The sequence below is a fragment of the Asterias amurensis genome, chromosome 10 (genome assembly GCF_032118995.1).
Source record: "Asterias amurensis chromosome 10, ASM3211899v1".
NCBI classification, from domain to species: domain Eukaryota; kingdom Metazoa; phylum Echinodermata; class Asteroidea; order Forcipulatida; family Asteriidae; genus Asterias; species Asterias amurensis.
The window spans coordinates 5360635-5386973 of NC_092657.1; the positions used below are offsets into that span (position 1 = coordinate 5360635).

Genomic DNA, 26339 nt, shown 5'->3' on the forward strand with positions numbered 1-26339 from the left:
GGGTGTTTTTTCTTTCATTATTATCTCGTAAATTCGACGACCGATTGATCTCAAATTTTCACAGGTTTGTTATTTTATGCATAATTATGTTGAGATACACCAACTGTGAAGACTAGTCTTTAACAATATTACTAATAGTGTCCACTGTCTTTAACTTTAATTATGTGCGAAAATGAAATAATTATATTACTGTCCTGGCCCTTCGAAAATGTTTGACGCCTTGGACCGGGGGACCACATGTCAGAAGGTAAAAAGGGAGGTCCAATTTTGACCCAAAAAACAAATAATATTATGTTCCAGTATATTTGAATTACATGCACATCGATGAAATTAAAGTTGTGTAAAGTGTTGAACCCCCTACTATCTTTGGACCCGTGCCCAGTCAGTCCAAAAGGTGTCAAACATCGCAGGAGCAGTCGAATATTGAAGTTCTTGTTAGTGCTTAATACGATAATCCTTTTGAATTAAATATATTTAGTTTCAATACTTGTTGGTGCCTTTGATACTTTGAATAATTACCTTTGATACTTTGTTTTGAAAGTGTTATATATAAATGTTGACTAATATCAGGGTGTCTGATAATAGTGACCAGAGGCGAAACGGCACCTTTCTATATATGCAAATTATGCATATTTCCCCTGCTTACTTGTTTCTTCTTTTTGATATGTTGTTTTGTAGGGTTTTAAGAGACTGTTGCAAACGAAATCATTTCTGTTGCTTCTTTTTTTTCTAGTAAGGCCAAGCCATTTTTTTCGCTATAAGTTAAATAGCGCCCTCAATACTCCCAAAATTTGCGTGGGCACGCCTAGTCTTTTATACAAGCAGCTTATATTATTAACAATATTGGAAAATGTGTCGCAAACGAATAACAAATGAGTTAACTATTTAAAATACTTTTTTTTTTTTTAAATGAGACCTGTTTTGAAAATAACCTGAGGTGTTTTAGATTTATGTTGAGTTTGGTTTATTTTTATATTTAACAATAGACAAGTGGACTTGGCAAGTCTAAATCTTATCTCGAACAGAGACTGTTGCCGTCCGTCTGTTCGTGGCAAAACAAATTAAAATGTAACATATTTCCATGTTTTCCATAGAAGTGACCGCGAAAAAGTCCATTAATTCATGAAGGTTGGCAATTCTGTTGGTTACTGAAGTGGCAGGTAAGTTTTATTTTGTCATCGGTCATTGCTTATGTACAAAAATTACAATAAAAATAATAGTTTTTCAAGTTGCCCAGTTCTCGGACACATACATGTATTGATTGCAAACGAAACGTAACATAATAACGGGTTATCAAATATCAGTTAATTACTATTTTCTCTGTATAAAGTGTAATACTTATAGTTACGATCTATACTATCAATCATTCATAGAGCCAGCCAAGACAGAAAGAATCAAAGGGTGTCCAGTCAGTTTATTTATTATTAATATTAATTTACGCCTGTATTTTTGTACGGATACACAGACACAGAGTCACAAGTAACACATTCAATAAATGGGATTGTAATAAGTATTGTATGACCTAGTTTAGACCCAAGGATACCCCCCCCCCCCCATGCAATTTTTTCCCTTTTTTGCAATTTTTGTGCACCCTTGTTCGCGATGATTTTGTTATGGCATCTTTTTAAAAATTAAATTCAACTTACTCACACATTGTGACATTGTATTTTTGTATCAACATTATTTATGCAATAATTAAAAAAAATAGCACTAGTTCCACTAGGTTAGGGTTTAGCATGGTTAGAAGACTGGCTCGTTCCAAAAAATCTTTACAGATTTTAACCTGATAACGGTAACACATGGCTCTGGCTGCTCATCTCATGCCACGAGTCAAATTTTTTACACATATAATTATTTATAATTATTATTAATAATACTAAATTTGATTCACCAAGGATATGTTTGTTGCAATGTACGTCACTAATGTGCTAACCGCGGGTTAGCCAGCATTTACCCTTGCTTACGGTTACACTAAACTTAGTAATTTACTAACCATGCTAACACTAACTTTATGAAATACCAGAAATTCTGCCACTTCTAAGGTAGGGCCTTTTAAAATTAGGGGGCGCACCGTGATGTTCACGTACACATGTACAGTACATATGTATGTAAGCACAAAACGGCTGCTTAATTGTTTTATGAATTCGGGGAAGTAATTTCAGTTTCATTACCAAACAGACCCCTACAATGTACATGTAGATATTAAATTATTATTATCTATTTGTTGCAGGTGATCTCCAGAACGGACTAAGTCCAACATGATGGAAGAAACAGTCCTAACGGATGACTCCATGGACGATCAATACGATCGACCCAAGACTCGATGGGGACCGGTCGGAGCAGTTGCCAGCCCACCTGCTTCAGTGGGAGAAGAGAGGTAAACAATGCATTAGTGTAGGATAGTTATAATAATAATAATAAAGACTTGTTATGCCCACACACAAATCTGAGATCTCAGCGCCTAGAAACCCACATATAAAATAGGCCTACACCCTGCTGGGTGTTAAAGGTGCAGTAAGGTTTGCGGTTACACCATAATGATCTCTAAACGAGTTGGGGTGGTCCTGAAAAGAATCGTAGGTTTCAACTCAAAGTTTCAATGAGTACATGTACGTATGCTCTGATCGTACTCTGGAGAAAGGTGGACTCTGATGCTGCATGCTGCTTTGCACTGATGATGCTGATTAGCTTGGTGATGCTAAACTGACAAATGACTGAGTGTGTCAGTAGGAACGAGCACAGGGGAAATAAAGTTGAGTGTTTAGGGCACAGTACAGACGACCCAAAGCGTGTAGGCATGGGCGCTTAGTGGAATTTATTACTTGACTAGTCATGCCTCAAACAGTCGTGACTTCGACACTAGTCGGGGCTAATTTTTAATTCCCAAGTTGCACTGCGGCAAATGTTTGCCACAGGCGCAATTAGTAAAATTCTCGCTGAAAGAATTGAAGGATTTTGTCACTGATACAGTACACGTACGTCTGATTGTGTTTCGTAAGTAAAATATGTTGTCGTTAATAGTCTCAAGTGACGCAATTAGTTTTCAAAACAGGCACATGTAGTCGCAACTATTATTGTAGTAGTAGTGGTGGCACGATTAACCAAGTAGTTAAAAAGGGTAGTCTCTGCTCGGCTAAACAATGAAAAGTCGCGACTACGAAACCTTGTCGCCCAGGTTTACTGCACAGCCACAATCATTGGTACACATTTTGTTTGTGTTCCATTTTTATGAACAACAGTTTCAAAACCACTTAAAAGTACTAATCCCCTATGTGTGAGCGGTTCCTCAGTGTTGTTTGTACATGGATTTAAACAATCGCTGTGTCAATGTAATCGCTGTGTCAACGCTGTGTTGAGTAAAATGTGTTTGAGTTTGTCCAATACAAAGAGTTAGGCCCTACTTAATGTTTAAATTGTTCATTTTGGTGTCTTTGTATTGTAAAGTGTACCCGTGATTATGGCCAGGATTATTATACTAAATACTCTGTGATGGGATCAAGGGGTCCAATTTTACAGTGGGCCACAGGCTTGCAACCAGTAGTTTTAGCCTCGGGCCAGTAAAACTCACAACTGGACAAGATACATTTGTAAGTACAGCGGTCTTGAGTCTCCAATTGACTGAAACTACCTCTTTGTGTATTGAAGAAAGAAAATTATGTTTAACAGGAGGCTGCTCAACGTGTTACAAACTTTCAGGTCTGTAGTGTCAGTGATAATACTTTAAATGAATTGTTTTTAATTGCAAACATGCCCTATGGTTATGTTACAATGGCTAACCCGTAACTTAACTGATTATCACCCCTTACAAACATTCTGTCTTTTCATTGGTTTAGAGTGAATCACATGATACATGTATGTACAATGTATGTCTTAGTTTTACTGGAAACCTGGTCGTTTGCCATGTAATAGTAGACTATTAGGGCAATTCCACGTCATGGACATTACGTTTGGAGACATTTTTAGAACTTTGTTGGTCAATTAAACACACCAAGTAGCTTTGATTTATAGTTTTGTGTTTGATACTAGTATCTTGTGTCCTAGTAAGTCAAATGATATTATGTATTTGGAAAAGTTGTAACACGTTGAGCAGCCTCCTGTTAAACATAATTTGTAGACTATTAGATGGCACACCTAGTACCCAAACGTCTTTTTATCCTCTTGAACCCAATTAGTTGTGCAACTGTGTAGGCCATACATTTACATTGTACATGTACATGTATCTGAAATGCACGTACGAACAGTACTTGTACATGTACATGTACGAGGATGACAAATAGTCAGTTGGGATGTTATGAAACAAATCGCTTTTACTCCTGCTACAGTTAAAACTCCGCCTCCCTCTGTGATCCCTGGACCACTCTAGTTTCCGTCTGCTGCGCCTTAGGAAGATAGAATGCTCCGAGGATCACCTCGGAAGTCGAAGTTTTAACCATAGCACTCGAAGCAGTCAATATTGGTATAATACGGTTGTATGGCTTCTGACTGGCACCCCCAAACAAAGATGTTGACAAAATAGGGACACAGCTGACTAGCGCTTATTTGGTCATGGTGGTAGAGCGCCAGCACGTTAATCCGGTGGGCTACTACATTAATTTACAAAATAAGTGAACAATAAAATTATGTACTACATGTACGTACATGTAATGACCTGGACTATCATGAAGGTTGAAGCAATAAAAAGTGTCCATATTTATTGCATGCAAATTATCTCCTCTGAACCAGAACACCGTACTGTGTAGACAAAGGGGAGAATAAATTACAGTGTTCCCACCATATGGTTAGAATTTGTATAATTAAAAGTCTAACCAGTATAGTATTTTTCATGTGAAACTATTAATAATTGTTTTTAAGAACACATGGAACATGCAGACTGTGCTGTTGGACACACTTGATGTCTAATATCGAATTTATGATGAACTAGTATTAGCAATGTGCTCTCATGTGTTTGCCGTTTGGTTTTTGGAGTCACAAGCTGATGGGTCCATATGGTTTTAAAATTGCTAGACTTTCTGTTAACTGAGGAAAAGTTGATTGGTAAAAAGAGCACAGTGTGAACAATTGCCAACTCCAGGCAGCAGACCATGTGGCGGAGGACTGATGACTGACCCACACTTGGATAGGGCTGGAACCCCCTGATGTTACAGGCCTGAAGACTGCTAATTTCAGAGCTGAACATCATGTTCAGTTGGAGACAAACACCCTACCCAACATGCCCAATCCCAGTGGGTTTCAGTTTACAATGTAGGTTGGGTCTAAGCTCCATCCTGCGCGCTTCACCGAGCTACATGTAAGCCCAGCTAACATCTTCCTGTTCCCACACCATCAAGCCATGGAGGAATAAATTAACCCAACTTTTGTACCAGTTAATCTCCAAGGCAGCAGTACATGTACTTCAGCAGCATCTATGTAATGTATACAATCATTTAGCAACATAGTCCAGCATTCAGTCAATCAATCAGAGGGAATTTATTTAGCGCCAAAATCAACCAAAGTTGTTCAAAGGCGCTCAAGACAGTTGGATGAAATTAATTTTGATACACTTGTTGGAATAGAAAACATTTGTGGAGTTTATTGAAAATGTGAATAGTGTTAGCAACCTTGATGTGGTTAGGGAGAGTGTTCCATTTTCTCCTGAAGATGATCAGAGCATACTGATAAAAACATTGAGTTGTCAACCACTGCTTCCTTTCGGACGTTACTACATTGTAACACTACCCAAAACGATCTATAGTGTTTTCAAAAACGGTAACCCCAACTTCTGAAAAACCAGAACTTCTGAAAAACCAGGAGATATGCTAATTCATGTAGCTCAAATTTTGTCACACTTGGAGCGAATGGCTCCATATGGTCTTGAAACCAAAAGGCATCTTGTTGTGCTCGCGGAATTGGATAGAATGAGATGATTGATCAATCAACCAAGCATGGTGTCATCCAAAGTCAACGTCAATAACAATGTGTACACTACTTGATTGTAAATGTAGTACAAATGGCAGAGGCTGGTGAAGCATCATCAGCAATACTGAGACCGATACCAGACGTGGTTCAGTACCGACCGGAAGACTTCTGCCAGGTCACCTATTTGCCATAAGTTTAAAGAGAAGGTCGATGATACATGTACATTGTAACTTTGCATCCATAGCATAGTACTTTTCACCGCCATCTATGAACTTCTGAATTAACACAGCAAAGAATGCTTCAATTTCCTAAATTTTGTCAAACTTCGAGCTAATGGGTCCATATGGTCAACCAAAAGGCATCTTGTCATGCTCGCTGAATTGGATAGAATGAGATGATTGATCAATCAAGCATGGTGTCATCCAAAGTCAACGTCAATAACAATGTGTACACTACTTGACTGTAAATGTAGTACATGTAGTACAAATGGCGGGAGCTGGTGAAGCATCATCAGCAATACTGAAACCGATACCAGACGTGATTCAGTGTCAACCGGGGAGACTTCTGCCAGGTTACAGTCAAGGGGCCTTGCAGTCTTGCAGGTTGTACCTGGAGAACGTTCTGAAACAGAGAGAACATCAGAGCTGCAGTGTGTAAGTGGTTTAGGGAGAATCTTCCAATGTGGTCAAAAAAATTGTTCACTCTATGTACAAAATGCACACTGTGAAAGTGCATAAAGTAAAAGGAAAACAACATAATTTTGAGGGGGATTTAGGCCTACATGTGTATTTGTGTGGATCATTCTACTTTAAACAAAATCTTTCTAGCATCAATTTATTTCATACATGTAGCCTAACAAACGCTTTTCATACTCATAGCACTGCAGTCCTGCAGGTTGTACCTGGAGAACGCTTTGAGACGGCAAGAATATCAGAGCTGCAGTGTGTAAGTGGTTAAAGACACTGGACTTGGTAATTGTCAAAGACCAGTCTTCTCACTTCGTACAATGTATATCTCAACAATGTGCATAAAATAACAAACCTGTGCAAATTTGAGCTCAAATGGTCGCCGAAGTTGCCAGATAATTTGAAAGAAAAAAACACCCTTGTCACTCGAAGTTGTGTGCTTTCAGATGCTTGACTTTGAGATCTCAAAATCTAATTCTGAGGTCTTGAAATCTCATTTGTGGAAAATTACTTCTTTCTCAAAAACTACGTTACCTCAGATGGAGCCGTTTCTCACAATGTTTTATACTCAACAGCTCTCCATTACTTGTAACCAATTAAGTTTTAATGCTAAAAATTATTTTTAGTAATTACCAATAGTGTCCAGTGCCTTTAAGGGAGAATCTTCCCAATGAGGTCAAGAAATTTGAGGACTCCACAAAATGCTGACTGCAAAAGTGCACAAAGTAAAAGGAAAACAACATAATTTCGAGGGGGATGAACATGTAGGCCTATTTGTGTGGATCATTCTACTTTAAACAAAATCTTTCTAGCCCATCAATTTGTTTCATAGCCTAACAAACGCTTTTCATATTCATAGCAGACAATCTAAGGCATGTCCCTTTAAATGCACCGTCCAGATGTTTGGATGAATTCCATGAGGTTTATTGTATGACGCATTTGTAGTACAAAGTATACATTTGTACACGTTCAAACAGCGAGCCTACAATGTGTTAAATACATGTAGAGTACATTAGGGCTGGTCCCCAGTTATACATATAGGTCCCGAGTTGGAAAGTGTGCCCAAAACCAATGGGAGCTGTTGCCAAAAGTTAAAGGGGAAACAAATGACACAAGAGGAATTATAGGCCTAATTAATAAGAGACCAAAAATCCCAATTACAGATCGTGTGCACATGCTCTATTGTAGGCCTAACGATTTTGTTGTAATGATTTGTTAAGCTTTATTTGGATTTGCATGAATGTGTGTATACACAGTGTAAAACTGGTCAATATTGATTTGTCTGATTGAATAAAATATAAGCCCACATTTGTATTGTACCCTGGGAATAATGCATGGCCGTTTCTGACTACAATACAATGGCTATATTTGTTGACTACACATGTACATCTTTTAACAAACTTAGCTGAAAATCGGGCGCTTGCCCTGCAATCTAAGAGTTACTGCAGAAGTACATGTATGCCCTGAACTGAAAGCAGAGCCACAAAATAATGTGCTCATACATGTACGTGTAGATAGGAATGATGGAGGTAACAAATTATTCACAGACGGTGTTCATGTCTTTTAGTGATCTATCATGAAATAGGCATTAGATCAATCCTGTGAATATTGAAGCTTGTCCAATGTGTGTGGGAGCAGAAAATAGTAAAACCAACACGCACAATTTTCATCATAAAAACATATAAAATTGATCTTTTATTTTATTGGTTTCCAAAATTTTAGTTGTAATAACTGACATCAGCTGTGTTACATGTATTTATTTTTATTTGTATACACTTTCATTGATATGACTTGTTTCAGAAGAAATATGTCGTACAGTAAGAAAACTGGTTCGGTCTTTGGTCTGAACTGCTGAATTTTGAGGGGTACTAAAAACTACACCGCATTTATTTTGCAAGACCAGAAATAGAATGAGTTAAACAAGTACTAAGGACTAAGAGAAGCATGATACATAAATCTCACTTGTCTTATGTAAACTGTAAGTGTGTACTTTGATACTTAAGATAATTAAAATACATAAAATTCAATTAAAAAACACAGGACCACCAGGCTTGTCCTGTTCTTACATGTAGTTTACTGGGCCTTTGCTAAGATTCACTGGCCTGGGGCTAGCTGCAGTCAGTTCTAATTTTTGATTATTCTGCTGGTCAATACTTTGTTTTTTGCAAGGGCAAGGGCACCAGTGCATTTTCTCTTTGGTAAAGGCCACCCTACGTATGAGGAAACTTTAAATTTGTACCGAGCATTTCAAGGGCACCAAGGCAATCGCCTTTGTTGCCTTCGTGAAGTACGTACGTTTACAAAGCTTACTGCATTTAAATCAAAAGTTGTGGTACGTACGCAGCCTACATGTACTTTTGTTCTTTCCTTTCCCCTTTGTTGCATCTATAGGTCGGGTTGATTGGCCTTGTTGAATAATTTGACCGTGAGAGGGCGCACTACTACACGTTATCCAAAGAGTCGCGCCATGCATGCGATATGCAGATTCAATGCAACAAACTCATAATCAACGCTGTTTTTATTTCTCTTTGTTTACAGCCATGGAACAATGGTTCAGCAGTTGCAGCATCTTGAGGAGGAACAGGACCAGTTGAACTCTTCCCTCCTAGCTCTTACCACACACTTTGCCCAAGTCCAGTTCAGACTCAAGCAGATTGTTAACGCCCCAATTGATGACAAAGAGGTGAGACATGTACATACACAATGTAGAACTGGGGCCGATTTCACAAAGCAATACAATTCATTACAAGACAGATTGTCAGTATTATACATTGGTGATTTGTATTGTGACACCACACTTTGTTTAGCAACTATGATTGATTTGCAGTTTAGATCATTCTTAAAAATAATAATAACGACAACTTAGGCCCTATCTAACGCCAAAATCCGCCTAAAAGAAGCTCAAGGGGCTTCACAGAGAAACAATTTAAAAAGCAAAGGCCAAACAATGAAATCTTAAATCTTTGTAAAATCTGCTGATTTCACAAAAGATTGATCAATCTTAGTTGCTTAGTAAAATGTGATGTCACAATACAAATCACTATGGTGCTACTGAACATTTGTTTTGCGATGAATTTTATTGCTTTTTGAAATCTGCCCCTGGCCTCGTAATATCCCACAGCACCAATAGAAATTACCATGGTGCCATGTGGTGTTGCTGTGGGGCACTTACGTAGCAAGTTTCTGTACAAATTTACGTTCATGAAGTTCATGGCCTGATTACATGTACTTGTAGCTGTAGACGTTTTGTTATACATGTAGCAGGGCATTTACTGGCAGGCAAGATAGTGCACCTGAGTCTTATTGGGAAGTTTGTAAACCTTTTGTGCCATAAGCCTGCATACAAAGCACATCTATGTAGTTTGACTGTTAAAAAAAACAAATGGCTGAACCAGTTTTGACATGTTTGAGATGAACTTTTCTTCACATTAACAGATTAAACGTTTATAAAAATCCTGGCAAAGAAACTTGACTAACGACAATAATCCAATATTTTAAAAGAAACTACTACTTACTCATCTTTTTTCGTAATAACCCACAGCACCAATAGAAATTACCATGATGCCATGTGGTGTTGCTGTTGGGCATTTAGCAAGGTTTCTGTACAAATTTACGTCCATGAAGTTCATTGCCTGATTAGCTGTAGACCATGTAACTTTTGTTACATTGCAGGGCATTTACTGACAGGCAACTTAGTGCACCTGAGTCTTATTGGGAAGTTTGTAAACCTTTTTTTGCCATAAGCTTGCATACAAATCACATCTACATTCAACATGTGTAGTTTGACTGTTAAAAAAACAAGTGGCTGAACCAGTTGTGACATGTTTGAGATGAGCCCCCTTTCTTCACATTAAAAGTTTATAAAAATCCTGAAGAGACTTGACTAATGACAATTATCCAATATTTTAAAAGAAATTACTACTGTACATACTCATCTTTTTTTATGTCGATTATTTTTGGGTTTTAGCCTATATTTTAATTGGTCTTGTTTTTTGCCTTTTAGTTTTTATTGTCAGGCGCATTGAGGAATTTTTTATTCATAATGCGCCTCATAAATGCTTTTTATTATTATTATTATTATTATTATTAAAGTCTGGTGTTTTTCACTCGAGACATTATACTTGTATCTCACTGTGTAATATCTTTAACAAACGAGAAATGATCTTCAAAGGTCTACATTGAGTCAAGTTTGGTTCAGTATCAAAGAATACTAATTCATTTACTAGCTAAAGACAAGCAAGATAATTCTCTTACAACTCGTAATGAAAAAAAAAAATAATAATTCATCTTAAACTTTATAGAAAAGTGTCTCTCATTAGTTTCTTTTCTTGTAAAATAAATTCTTGTCTGGTAAAAAGAAATATTTTAGTTTCAAGCTCCTGCAGTCTTGTAGTATTTTACCCTACATGTAAATTTGAGCCCTGTGCTCCATGCAACGGTGGAGTCCAACTCGGGTTAGGCTGTTGCCATGTTTTTATCCCCTTATGGGAGCTTTGCCGAGTTCTTTTTTTGGGGGGGTCAACTACATACATATATGTACATGAAACAATAAGCTTGTCTTTCTGATTGTAGAATTTGCTGAAAGATCTTGAAGAGTTTGCCTTCAAGGGTTGCCCAGACGTCAGAGGTTGCCGGTCCCAAGACGCCCAACTCTTGGAAGATGCTGTGAGTATACCTTTGTATTACTATTTATTACCAATCCAACTCTGGAATATAATACAATCTAAGCCTAGGCGCCTAGTGCGACTAGTGCTGTTATTGCGACTATTGATTGTTAAGTCAAGTCACGACTACTTTTTTTCAATCACTCGGTTAGTCGACCACCACGTCTACTACCAAAAATTCACGTGACCACTACAAAAATAGTCGGGACTACCTGGTTGGTGAACCAATTGTATAGCTCGAGATTATTCAGGACAACATAATTTACTTATGAAACATAATCGGACATCAGTGACATAATCCTTCAATCCTTTCAGCACAAGTTTTACCATATTGCGCCTGCGGCAAACATTGTGTCGCAATGCATCTTTGGAATTCAAAATTGGTTGCCTAGTGTTGAAGTCGTGACTGTTGGTGTTGGAGGCCTGCTAATCAGTAACGCTCAATGTATCCCTATTCAATTTTATGCCCAAATGTTATGAGTGAAAAAGTTTGTCAGCCCCTTCTAAACCACTGCTTTTGGTTGGGCTTCTGGCTTAGGCTCTGTCTGCCTGTTTGAAGCACGATTTCTGGAAGTCCACATTACAACAAAAACTGACAGAGCCTTTAAGCCAGAAACCTTGCCCAAGCCGTGGTTTCGAAAAGAGCTTGTCTGTAGTCACACATTTGATAACCTTTGACCCTTGACCCCTGCACAGAGTGAGAAGGAGCATGAGAGTCGTATTTCTGAGCAGAGAGAGAAGCAAATGGAGCTCATCAGTCAATTGAAGAACCAGCTGGACGACTTGGAACAATTTGCCTATGAGGTAAACTGAATACTATTGCTCAATACAGTGCAAAGTTAGGCCTTCTGCTTAAAGTCTTTGGGCATGTTGGGTACTTTGTAACACAAAACACAATGTCCACAGAGTTACATAAAACTTACACCGTTTGAAGATAATGGTAGAACGCTCACCTTCAAATATTACTTGCTGAGGTGCTGTAGTTGTTGGAGAAATGAGTAAGACAATGTCACCAAAATAACTGTTTTTCTCAACTTTAGCATGTAAATTGTATTTTCGAGTCCTCAAAAACTACAGCACCTCATCAGCAAGTAATATTTTAAGGCAGTCTTTCTACCATCATTATCTTCAAACTGTGTAAGATTAATGTAATTCTGTGGATTGTGTAATGTGTTATGGCCTACAAAAAGTACCCGTACACTTTAAAGGCATGGTACACACTTTTGGTAATTGTCAAAGACCAGTATTCTCATTTATTTTGGTGCAAATATTTTTAAAAACATGTGCAAATTTGGGCTCAATTGGACACCAAAGTTGCAAAAGAGCAACAAAAGGAAAGAAAACACTTATTATTGTATATGAATGTGGCTGTCATGACTGTGTGTGCTTTCAGGTTCTCAGATTCAAATTTTTGAAAATTATCTCTTTCTCTAAACTTCATAACTACAGAGGGGGGTTGTTGTTTACAAAAAATGTTGTATATAATTTACAGCTTTCCAGTGCTCTTTACCAAGTAATTTTGTATGGACATTAAAGAAACATTACAGATTTGGTTTTGCTACAAAACATTTTCTGGCAGTGTGAGCACTTAATGTAATCCACCACATACATAAACTGACAAACTTGGAGAAGTGTGAGAGCGATCAGCCAACTTGGTCACGAGAGAAAAGAAACGGATTTGCAAAAAAAGAAGAAGAATAAAACGCTCACTGAGCGATAAACTCGAAACTAGATAAGTTATTTCTCATCAAATATGACATTTCAGACAGAATAATTGTCGCATCGCCTAAAATGCACACTTCACTGAATATTGTCAAAAATGCGCACTTCACTGATGACATCAGGTGAAAAGGGTCAATAGGATTGAAACAAACAGTGGGTTCCAATTACCAAATGTAAACAATCTCAAGCTCATTTGACGTTTCAGTCAGTTTGCTCTGACCGCCTCAGGAAAAACTGTTTTGCTACTAAAAATCTCCTGTCAGTGTTAGACTTTACATAGTCCTATTCTTGTCTGTCCCCAACAGGATGGTAGTGGTGAGCTGCCCCAAAACAAGTTAATGGAGAAGCAGGGCGTGATCATAGAGGAGCTGAAGCAAAAACTGGAGTTAAACATAGAGGACTTGGACAAGTTGAGCCCAGATGACCTGAGGCAATTAGTGGACAGTGCAATAGGAAGGGTAAGTCCCAAAGTTTGAATTTATCATTTGAAATACAACTCTTTGTTCAACCCAAATAAATATTTATTCACAAATAAATATTAAGTCCAGTTGACTTTATTGTAATCTATCCCAATATTATATTCATAAATATTTGAAACCAAATCCTGAAAATTGCCCTTATGGTTTATTGCTTGATATTTGAATTAGAAAAGTTACATCCTCTTTTAAAGGTGATCCCCTGGCTGCCGTGATGCTCTCATAATGACCACTCGGCCATGACACTCTATTAAATGACACTATATTACCCCATCAGTTAGGGAACTTCTTTGGCTATTGATCAGGTGATCACAACCAAAAGGAGAAATTAGTTAAGCGACCCTGTTTTGTTGCCGTTGGAGATTGGTTTGTCACTTTTATTGGCACCCAAGAAACAGTTAAATGGAAGTCACAAGTTTCACTTGACCATTAAGGAAAAAAATGTCAACACAGGACTCTAGTCTTACATAAAGGTTTTTGTTTTTAATTTCTCAGATTGTGAATCCTGCTAAGGTGAAGGAAACTGTGATCCATCAGCTGAAGAATCAGATTGGTGACCTTGAACGTTTCATTACATTCCTGCAAGGGGAGGTCACATCACCGGGACCCTTCTCTGCTGAAGAGTGTACATGCCCATTACACAGCAAGGTCAGACAAGATGTTTCAAACTCTCTTTCTCTTTCTGCCCCTCACTCTCTTTCTCCTGTCAAAGTTTTGGTGCAATCTGCAGTATGAATGCTGCGTGAGAGCGCTCTAAAACCTATTTTTATCACTTCCGAGTGTATACGCCTTTATCGTCTGCACAGTTTAGTTAACTGTCATATCCAATACTTAAAGGACCCTTGAAAACCCACCCCAGAAGCAACTGAAAAGTATGTTATTGTACACAGAAGTGACAGATTGCCAACAATTAAACTGTGCAGATGATAATTGCGTATATCCTCGGAACTGAGAGCACCCTTCACACTGCCAAAAATATGGCGAATTACAAAGCTGCCTACTCTCCTTGTTTCTGCATGAAACTCCCTGAAAGATATACCAATCTAGCCATGTTAGTATTAACAGATTTGAAAATGTTGTTGCTAAATCTTAAAATGGTGTTTGGAGCTTGGAGAAAAAAAAGTGGGAAAAATACAAGGATGAAAATAGTTATGCATGAAATGTCATTGCAGTACAATTAGGCCTACACTTTGTGAGAAAAAAAGTGTAAACATAATTTAATACTAGTAGTTTTTTAGATGAGGTTAATAAAGGCAATTTATGAAACTAAGGCACTTTATGAAACTATGAATAATGAAGGAGGAATGAATTCCACCAAGGAATTTTCTACTTCTTTTAATGTAATAACGGTACCAGTTACTCAAGCTTGTTTTATTGCACATCGTAAGCTTTGTTACTGTTATATTGATAAAGGTACATTGTTATTCATGTGTGTGATTTCTTTTACAATTTTTAGGAGGATGGTAACTCAGATGTTGATGGAGAGACACAGGGCTGTTGTGCTCATCCAAACTCTGCAAAGATTGGAAGTAAATTCTCAACAGCAGAGAAAATTAAGGTTCGTAAGAATTAGTCAACAATAATGCAACAATAATAATATGTTCCTGTTTGTCTCATTCCCTGATAAGACTACTTTCCCCACTAACTTCTATGGTCAAAGAGCCTTCCACTTTATTGCACCTTCATTGGCCATGCTGACTCTCTTCAGATTTTCATGGGACTCTTAAAGTCTCATCTTTTTTTAATCCATATTTTTTGTAACGGTCGCTTTTCGAATTTCGTTCTTTGATATATGATGTATTTAAGTTACATGTATGTGTTGCATGTGTTAAAGGAATATTATTAGCCCAACGAGCAGGGCATTAATGTAAAGTGCTTTGAGAGCAAGTAATGAATTCTGAGACCCAATTATGTGGCACTTGAAAAGGGTTACAAGGTGCTACGGCGCATTCAGCAGTCACAGCCAGGAACATCGGGGCGAATCCCTTCTCTATTATCTATGCCCTATTCGTTGAGCGCCTGGGCAAAAAATGTTGACAGCGCTCAGCACGACAGCACTCCCCAAAACAAGCAGTAATCAAAATGACCCTCATTTAAGTGGAAAAGCAGTCAAATTCAGCATCAATATATCCAAGGTCTATATTGAACAATATTTTATGTTTCCATTTTCCCTTTGGACTCTAACAGAACATGCGTGAGTCGCACATATCATCCATGAAGAAAGCTCTAGCCTTGCTGCAGTACATCGCCATCACACAGCTTGGATGCGGAACGGACAAACTTAAAGAGAGGAGGGCTCCCAAAGCAGATGCAACTACAGATTATTGGTATGGCTCTCAGCATTGCATTGTACATAAAAGGATTTGGGTACTTTTTTTTAACACAAAACATAATGCCCACAGATTTACACTCAACTTACTCAGTTTGAAGACAATGATGATATAAAGCTTTCCTTAAAATATACTTGATGAGGTGCTGTAGTTTTTGAGAAATGAGTAAAACAATGTCACACAATGACGAGCATTCGCCAAAATACAATCAATAATAAATAAATGCCAGTCAATGACAGCTAAAATATATCAAATAAACTTCTCATGCATAGGTTTAATGGTAACCCATAGCAAACAACAAAAAGTTACAACACTACAGTTTATACATAATACATACATGCCATTACACAGTACACAGTAAAAGTTCACAAAAAGGTCAAACATGTGGCTTCCATGCGACACACACACAGACGAACGCATTACACACGATTTATAAATAATCTGACCAAAGTAGAACCCTAAAAATCACAGTATATTCAGGTATATAAATGAGAGCCAAAAACAAAAAAATACTCACAGATAGCTCTATAAACTTATGCCTCCCAGATAAATGGGTTTTTGGAGCATGGCCAGAGCCATGCTCCCTATAAAAATAGAGAGAATTACCACTCAAATAAAATGTGCTCTTTCAAGAACGAAGCTATTGAAAAAGAGAGAGATCATCATGTGACAATCCTAAAAGTAAACTTTTTAGAAGTTCAACAATGATGGCGCACTTGGCGGATCATTACAGTTTGATTGCATGTAATTATTGTTGTAAAGCGTTGTGGTAACTTCGAGTACAAATTGTTTATAACTACTTAAATTATTATTATTATTATTGTCATTATTAAAATGAGGAGGGCACATGTTCAAGCTTGAAAAAAAATGGAATCAGTATGGAGGATGGTGGTTGTCCGGGGACTGTTGACATTCAAGTTTGATGATTAAAAAGAACTATTTGTCATTATTTGTAGTGATATGCTGAAAGTGCTGGATGCAGCTGTTAATCGTGTGATTCTGTTGGCACGGCAACAGCAAGATCAGCCTCCAGACGACAGTGACTACACCAGTGACTCCTCAGATGTAAGTCAAATTAGTCGTCCAACCATTTTGTTTATCATACATGTATGTATACACAAACTATCTGTCTCATGATTCATAGGCCTGTTAAAGGGAAATTATAACTTTGTTTTTTGGAACCGTTCGATAGTTTTAATTCTATATAAAAAAAGGTATACATAGTTATTGTAAAATACAAAGTTCCTCTTCATTCAGCATCCATGGTCGCCTTATCCTCAAATTGTAATGGGGGCGCACTCCTGGAGTCGCAGCCATCACCTCTTCTCTTTCAATCGCTGCTCTTCTAAGCTCTTCTACGGATCTACCAATCCAGCGCAGCTTAGGGCGGCCTCTGCCTAGAATTGTACCTTTAGGCAGACCATCTATAACTGCGCAGGGTAGGCCTCCTTAATACAACTAAACTGTGAAAATTTACTTTCAAAATATGATACCGTTTGTGAGACATCACAGTTAGGTACATACATTATGGAAGAAAGTATAGAACCTAATCCCTAACTGGACTACACAATCTGAGAATCGTTTCATGCAAAGCAGTTCGCAGATTGAATTGTTTTTGAATATCCTCCAACTTAAAACCACAAGAGAATTATTTTTAAAAATCCACAGCTGCAGTGCTTCTTAACAAGTAAGTTTTTATGGTAAATATGATTGAAGTAATTTTCCTATGGGATGATATAACCAACTCTGGACACTGCTACAAGTTCACAGATTTGTCAAATTGTGCCAAAATCCTTTAATCAACTCTGGACCCTGCTACAAATTTACAGATTTGTCAAATTGTGCCAAAATCCTCTAATCAACTCTGGACACTGCTACAAGTTCACAGATTTGTAAAATTGTGCCAAAGCTCAGCCTCAAGACCTTTTTTCTCTTGACACTACAGAGCCCAGTCAACAGGCCTCTAGACGACGTCACGGTGGCCGTCAGGAGGGAACTTGCCCCAGCACTCAGGAGTCTCCTCGAACATGGCATGGTTAAAGTAAGTTTATTTATCTTTTTGTTATTGCACGACAGGTATAAGAATGTGTTAGAATGTGCCATGGCATCGTAAAGTTTTCTTTGACATTCTCCCTGAAACAATAATGAGGCGAGCAGCTCAGCCTCTCCTATGTTATGTTCACCAAAAACATTACCTTTGTGTTTATTTATTTTTTTAAATTTGTGTATTTTTACATGAGAGAAATTAAGAAAAGCAAATAATTTCCTAATGTAAGAATGGAGTTGCATTTTGTTACTTGGGTCTGCAAAATATAGCAAAAGGTAGCAGAAAACCCTATGCTTGATGTACATGTACGCTAACTTTTGAGGTTAGCAAGCATTGTTTGCTCCAGTCAAGCAGACTCTATGTTTGTAAGCACTCTTGACTACCCAGATGGGAAAAATACCCATGTGAGTAGTGTGTGGAATACATTGTTGTTCATTTATTCATTTTTGTGAGTAATTCTTTTTAAATTTGCATCTTAATTACATCAATGTTCATTTCTTTATCTTTGCTTGTAAACTCCTTATATTAGTGTCTGAAATACATTGTTGTTCATTTATTGATTTTTTGCATGTACGTATGTAATTCTCTTTAAATTAGCATCTGACATGTCTGACGTCCATCCTTGTCAATTTGATTTTGTTTGCTTGTACATGTAATTCTCTAAATATTAGTGTCAAAAATACATCATTTATTTATTTATGCGTGTAATTCTCTTAAAATCCAAAATTTTGAATTTGTTATTTGTTTGTGTGCAGTTCTCTTTATACATGTGTTAGCGTCTGAATACGTGTACATCGCTGTTTACTTGTTTATTTGTGCTTGTAAGCCTAATTCTATTTGCATTAGCATCTGAAATACATTTTAATTGTCTCTAAATTTACATGATACACGTAAATGTATCGTTGCTCATTTATTTATATATTTGTGTGTGTGTGATACTTTTTACTTTAGCTTCACACTCACACAGCTTTACACTTGTTTTTTACATTTGTTGTGCGCCTTTGATCATTTTGTATGTAAGGGTCGCAATATAAATTTTAAACATTGTTATTCCAAAGACATTGCTCTTCATTTATTAACTTGTTCGTGTAATTCTCTCTGTATACAGCACAGTGTCACCAGCGGTGCTTTGATGACACCCATTACAGCATGCTTAGCAACCCATCGAAGTGCTTCCAGTCAAAAGGGCCATGCTTGGGACATCTTCGTCAAGTATTATGACATCAAGGTAATCAACCGCCCCCCCCCCCCCCCCCTGCATGCAAGCTTTCTGCCATTTTCTTTTCCCATCTGCTCTCATTTTGAAGCCACACACATGTACTATCAGAAAAGCAAACTAATTACTGTACTAGCCAATAACCCTATGGAAAGAAGTCAAGGAAGTAAGTACCATGTAGGCATACCTTTGAAGGAAAGCTTTGTGTTTTTGTAAGATTGTGTGCTTCATGCTTTTGTAAGATTGTGTGCTTCATGCTTGGTTAGTCAACAAAATAAGTATTTGGTACCGAAAGGGTTGGTGTGTATCTAATAGATGTTAAATTTGCATCAGCGATAAAGGAAATCTTAGGTTTTACCCTTACATGTACACCTACGTGGTACTTTCCCGAGTTCTGTGAAGAAAAAAAACACAGGCATATTTCTCGGGTGGGATTTGAACCCATGACATTTGTCACTCTAGAACAGTGTCTTACCACTAGACCACCAAGATTGTCTGTTAGCTAGGGGCAGTCGTATTCTATCTTTTGGCAGTGGGTACCACAGCAATGTTATTTTCATCAGGGATGATGAATATTATTTTGTTTTACCTTTACATCAATGTGGATGTTAAAGCACTGTATACTCAGTACTTCAAGAAAGACTTAAAGTCTCATTAGTTTCGCTAGTTTTTCTCTTCACTCGTTCTGAACATTACTTTTGTGCCGCTCCTGTTGTTTGTGTGTGCTTTGATTGGTTTTTGGGAGACGTTCGATTGTAAGATAATTATTGGTATTATTATTATTTATTACTACATTCCTGAAGGCCGAGTAACACTGCAGCAATAACAAAAACATAATCGATCACGACGCAAAGAAAACGCAATCTATTGGTTGAATTGCTCCACGCAGAATACGCAAATAAATGCCACATGTTCATTCAACCAATAGAATGCGTTTTCTTTGCATTGTTATTGCAACCGTTTTCGTTATCGCTGCATTATGACTCGGCCTTTGATCCTTCATAAAGTAACATTGATAATTTTCTCAATGGTTCCAGAAAGGAAAAGCCTTCGCTGCTTCCCCAGCCAGAAAATTGTCTCAAGCGTTTGACATCGACATCGTTGGAGGGACGGCAATCACAGCCAAGCAGACCCTACTGGCAGCCATTGATTACGTCTGTGGGTCACATGATCCATTAAAGAGAAGTCGAGAGGCGCAGTTCAAGGCTTTCGTCTCGGAAGCACTAAAGTAAGGAAACCATTTTTAATCAGTAATTTTTGCATTTGGAATAGGGATTATTCTTCTTGCATGTACATAATTGGTCCAGATTTTTGGCGAAAGTAATTTTTTTTACAGGTTAGTTTTATTGTACAATATCTATATTTATATAGTATTAAAACAATCAAGTGGTTCCAATAACCAAAATACTTTCCCTTTAAAGGAACTGGACACGTTTTGTAACTGTCAAAGACCAGTATTCTCACTTTGTGTATCCCAACATATGCATAATAAACGAGTCTGTGAAAATTTTGACTCATTTGCATCAAAGTTGCAAGAGAATAACGAAAGGAAAAACACCCTTGTTGCAAATTTGTGTGCTATTAGATGTCTAAAAATAAAGGCTTCAGGCCTGAAGTATTTTATTTTGCTGTGCAGTCTGTTTTAGGGCTTGGCCTGTGATTATGATACATTGTAGTTCTTCATTTTGTATTGCATTTGTTGTTGTTTTGTTGAGGTTGAACAATAAATAAAAACTAATAATAATAGTCTGCACTTCAATTTATTTCCTTTCTATTTTGTCACAGTGGGCAGAAGCTTGCTATTTGGTGTCGTCTTCTGAGTCGGACAACATCTCTGATTGATTACTACTACTTCCCATGGAGCTACATGATGAAAACCGGTAAGCAGCCATGTTTGATTGTTTGTTTTGTTTGTTTGTTTGTTTGTTTGTTTGTTTGTTTGTTTGTTTATGTGTTTGTTTGTTTGTTTGTTTATTTGTTTCTTAAGATGATCTTCCCATCAAGGGAACTTGGCAAACTCCCTCAAGGGGATTTAAACGCTCAGCTGGCTACAGCCAATCTCTCTCAGACATGTACAAACATTTTTTTGTACGCACTGGACACGTTTGGTTCTTGTCAAATACCAGTTTTAGTAGTAATAACAATGACAAAGTTTTATAAAGCACACATATCCATAAAAGTGCTCAGGGCGCTTTTACAAAGAAAACTCAAAGAAAATCACAAAGAACAAAAAACAGATCTATCGACATTAGGTGTGTTTTGAGAGATGTTTAGAAAGAGTGAATGGAAGTGGATGTTTTAATATGAAGCGGTAGTTGATTCCAGAGATGTGGTGCTGTAACAGAAACAGATCTGTCCCCCCCCCCAAGTGCGATAAGATGTGATTTCTTGAAGAAGATATTTAGTGTGATACGATTTGATTTCTTGAAGAAGATATTTGTTTGCAGAATGAAGGTTGCGAGATGGTTTCCCACTTGTTGAATCCCAGATACTGTTTAGATGGTCTTCCTGTCAAGTCAATGGAACTCGGCAAACTCCCACAAGGGGATATTAATGTTAAGCAGGCATGAGCCAATCTCTCTCGTCATACACGTCATACAAACAATGGTTTGAAAGCACTGGACACTATTGATAATTGTCAAAGACCACTTGCTCACTTAGTGTAACCAAACACAATTATGCATAAATGCTCAATTGGTCATCAAAGGTGCAAGAAAATAAGGAGAGAAAAAAAACCCCTTATCGCACAATTTGTGTGCGTTCAGATGCCTTGAAAAATGACTTCTCTTTGGTATTGGCCTACTATAATCAAACCTTGTAGACCCTTGTGGGGCTTGGTTTACCGGCTTGCACGATTTCTATTAGACATTTTGTTGTGTGTTAGTGTTAAGGGCGAACCATGGTTTAGATTTAAATTAGTTATCATTTATTTTTATTTTGCACATTCTCTTTCAAGGTTTTGACGGTGCAATGCAGATTCTGGACAAGTTGAGCGAAGTTAAATTCAAATTGAATGTAGACATAGCTGTTCAGCAGTTCACTAACATCAAAGACGCCTTCTGATTGGTCAGTGTTTATTTTGAAAGAGTGTAATTTTAAACGGTATTCTTGATTGGTCTAGAGATTCAGCAAACCATGTGGGGGGTTGGGGTGGCTATTACAAATATTTCACTCAGCTGCTCTTTTCAGAGTCAACGCTCCTCCCAAAAGAGATTTTAAACAGTGTTTCTTATTCATTGCAGGAAAGCTCAATTGAAGAATTTCACAGTTTCGCCACAAAAACTAAACATAATGTTTTACTGTTAGGTGTGCTTACAGGGTGAGTCATTAAAATACATACAAAGCAGCGACGGGCTGATATGTAAAAAGAGATCTGAAGTGCCCATTTAAAGAATCGTACACAGTGATTAAATTGTTAGGCTCCTGTAATAAGTAAGCGTTCATTATTGTTTAAGGGCTGTAACAGGGATGTTGTGTTCTTGCAAACGTCTCGTTAATAACCATTCACCTCTACCAAAGCTAACGCAGGAATTTTGCGTGAATCCTAGATGTTAAGAACAGTAACAATACGTAGAATTCAGCAGTAAAGCAGAGCCATGGAAATCGGCTCTGATATTTATGATTTAAATTACCTTGATTCACAATGAAGTTGTATTCAGAAATCTGTATATTTTGACTATTTATTGCTGCAATTCTTGCAATGTTTATTTAGGTATAGTACATTAACTGCCTGATATTGTTGTTGTTTTTATTGTTGTTGAGGTCATAACCCTTGCCTTCACTGTGAGGGATTTGGCGTAAACATTTAGGGAATGGAGCTGTAATATTTCGTTGCTTCATTTTCATAGACACTTTTAAATTGTTTGTTTTTGTGTTGGTGCAATTCGAAATCTACAAATGGTTTTTAAAGTGATGTGTCAATTTGGCTCAGCCTCTTTGTCGTATTTGTGGTGGCCCAACAATTGGATGGGTCTGGAGCTACATGTACTTTAGATTGGCTGATGCTAACAACAGTCGCGTAATTGTACAGTTTGACAGATTGTACAGTTGAGCAGATGGCTCAGTTGGGCCGATTGTACAGTTGGGTCGTATATACTGTAAGGCTGAATGTACATGTTTACATATAATGTACAGTTGGACCGATTGTACATGTACAGTTGGACCGATTGTACAGTTGGACAGGTTGGACAGTTTGGCCGGTATACAGTTTGGCCGATTTTACAGTTGGGCCACATGTACTGTAAGGCTGAATGTACATGTTTACATATAATGTACAGTTAGGCTGATTGTACATGTACAGTTGGACCGATTGTACAGTTGGACAGGTTGGACAGTTTGGCCGGTATGCAGTTTGGCCGATTTTACAGTTGGGCCATATGTACTGTTGGGCTGAATGTACATGTACAGTTAGGCTGATTGTACATGTACAGTTGGACCGATTGTACAGTTGGACAGGTGGACAGTTTGGCCGGTATACAGTTTGGCCGATTTTACAGTTTGGCCGATTGTGAAAGTGGGGCCATTGTACAGTTGGACTGACTGTAGAGTGGGGCCGATTGTGAAAGTGGGGCAATTGTACCGACGGGCTGATTTTACAGTTTGGGTGGAAACATTATGTTTGTACAATACAATTTATTGACCCTTTAGATCATAATGTCAAAGCATGTTGCTGAAACATCCCTTCTTAAAAAAAAGTGAGAACAAAAGAAGCTTGTTCAGCCAAAGATGTAACAAATTCCAACTGATGTAGTTTTTTTTGCAGCAGAACTTGCATTGTGCTGAAACGACTTAAAGGTGCACAGCGTTCATTTTTCTTTACTTTTTAAGTTTAATTTAAAAGTAGATTTTAGAGGTAGAAAAACGATTTTCTAGCTACATGTATTTCACAAGTTGAGAAACAGAATCTGTGTCAAAAGGTTGTGGTTATTGCGCTTTAAGAAGCAATTCGGAACAAGCCAATTGTAAATTGTTAGCTTGGCACATTAAAGTGTAACAACTTAAATAATTTTGTGCACCGAAAGAGACTGCAGTTTAAAAAATAATAATAGTATTCGTTGCCGTAACAATTTACAGATTTATTTGATAAAACCTGCACAAAATTAGCAAACATAAAGTAAATAAGAGAACAACACTGAAGGTTATGCTAGTTGTTTTTCCATACTAGCTGTTACACAGGAATGAAATAGTTATTGTAAAAATTAATTGATAAAGAAGATTAATATACTTTCAACATATCATCAAAATTATTTATGTTCTTCGCATTTCTCGAGCTTGAATTTTGCTTCTTTAAGATTGCATCAAACGGTACTTTTCTTTGTCTTTCTTCAGTTCTTAATTCTTGCAGCTTGAAATGAATTTAAAATTGACCTACATGTGTAGGCTGCCTTTTGCAGACTGACTGAATATATATTTTAAACACAGTCTTTATTTAATTGTCCAAGTCCACTTTGAAATGCTAGCAGTACTTTTGAATTCCAAGTTTTTTGTCCGGCCATACATTCTTTTAAATTGATTATCTTCAACAACAAAATGTTGAAAGTTAATGCTATACAGATGTGATTTGTGTTGTCACACAAAGAACTTTCTAAATCCACCGTTTTAAACATGTTTCTTGGTGATGGTTTTGTTTTTCATCTACGATTTGTTTAAACTTTTTTTTTTCTCAACAGAAATAATTTGAAGAGATTTGTTTTTCCATCCAAATGAACTAAAAACATATCGACAATTGTTTTTTTTTTGTTTTTTTTGCAGTACTTTGAATTCAAAGAGTACTATCTGTGCTTGATAACACTAACAGCGAGTGAAACATGTCGTTATTCACATGTTAATCATTTGTTCTGTGTCGATGACGTACTTGGTTCTTTCAAAATACTATACATACCTTGATGTTAATGTGGAAAACATTAGCTATGTTATTTAATTGTATATAAAAACATGAAAAAAGGTATATTTATGACCAAAATAAATGGTCTTACCAAAATTGAATTTTATTTATTAAGTAATTACTATGAATCTATTTAATTAAGACCGGTATTCAATTGCTCGTATTTGTAAATGACTTGACATTTTTAAAGGGGGTGTTTTCTGTCTTATACAAATAATGCAAGTCGACCTTGCTGATCAGGTCATCTCAAGGTCAAACATTGACCTCACTGAGGTCAAAGGAAGATCTATTGTTGGTTAGGTTGGGGCGTGAAGAAGACACTCTCTTCAATCATGTCAATTGTTTGACCTCAATGAATTGTCTGTGGTCGGCTTGAAACGTGAATGAAAAAGGCACAGAAACACATCATACAAAAATTGGGCACTCTGTCTTAACAAAACTGTCTTATTATTAACAGACCTTGAACTTTGAAGGGGCACTGCAATTTATTTTGTTTATGGTTAAAGACATTGGACACTATTGGTAATTGTCAAAGACCAGTCTTCTCACTTGCTGTATCTCAACATATGCATAAAATAACAAACCTGTGAAAATTTGAGCTCAATCGGTTGTCGAAGTTGCGAGATAATAATGAAAGAAGAAAAAAACCTCGTCACACGGAGTTGTGTGCGTTCAGATGCTTGATTTCTTCGAGACCTCAAATTCTAAACGTGAGGTCTCGAAATCAAAATTCGTGGAACATTACTTCTTTCTCAAAAACTACGTTACTTCAGAGGGAGCCGTTTCTCACAATGTTTTATACTATCAACCTCTCCCCATTACTTGTTACCAAGTAATTTTTTATGCTAACAATTATTTTGAGTAATTACCAATAGTGTCCACTGCCTTTAAGGGGCACTTGTATGAGGTGAGCTTGTATGGAACTTTGCAAAGGGCACCGTATAAGGACAGGGTACCATGACAACTGTCCTGTGGTTGTGGCTTATTCCGTGGCCTTTAAATGGTCAACTGTTTTCACTATTGCTTACTGCCCTCAAGTAGTAAATTCGTATTCATTCCATTTGCAAACTTATAACCAATTTTCGATGAGCCATGTTCGGCAATTTGTTCGGCAATTTGTTCGGCAAATGTTAGGTAACTGGTTACCCTTTGGATTGCACCAAGTACATTTGTATTATACAGTGTGAGGACCTACTGTAATTTACAAATTATTCATTAAGATTGTCTCAGTTCCTTTGGAAATTACCGCATTCCAAATTCTTCCATTGATATTTTGATCACAAAGTGCAATATTTTAAATAACTAGAGGGTATTTAGAGCTGTATTACTATTAGTGTAATTATTGGTATTTTAGGGTAGTATAATGTGCAAGTGAAAGAAGAAATGTATTTTCTGTGCCGGAATAAATATTGTGTTAGA

General features: G+C 37.2%; 1 protein-coding gene across 4 annotated transcripts; it reads left to right on the forward strand.

Moving 5' to 3' along the window:
* Window positions 1-1029: 1029 nt before the first annotated feature.
* LOC139943064 (RUN domain-containing protein 1-like) lies at window positions 1030-26339 on the forward strand. Of its 4 annotated transcripts, none has more exons than XM_071939875.1 (15): window positions 1030-1160; window positions 2231-2377; window positions 9120-9264; window positions 11154-11246; window positions 11942-12049; window positions 13273-13425; window positions 13939-14091; window positions 14900-15001; window positions 15631-15770; window positions 16730-16838; window positions 17719-17814; window positions 18929-19048; window positions 20074-20264; window positions 20822-20916; window positions 21993-26339. In XM_071939875.1, exons 2-15 carry the CDS (start codon window positions 2259-2261, stop codon window positions 22097-22099), a joined length of 1731 nt encoding a protein of 576 aa, XP_071795976.1. In that variant the 5' UTR covers window positions 1030-1160; window positions 2231-2258; the 3' UTR covers window positions 22100-26339. The 4 variants fall into 4 exon arrangements, 3 of the variants coding, with proteins under 3 accessions (XP_071795976.1, XP_071795975.1, XP_071795974.1); XR_011786743.1 differs by lacking the exons at window positions 1030-1160; window positions 2231-2377 and adding an exon at window positions 6382-6548 and having other exon boundaries at window positions 21993-23361; window positions 23500-26339; XM_071939874.1 differs by lacking the exons at window positions 1030-1160; window positions 2231-2377 and adding an exon at window positions 6382-6548 and having other exon boundaries at window positions 21993-22102; window positions 22279-26339.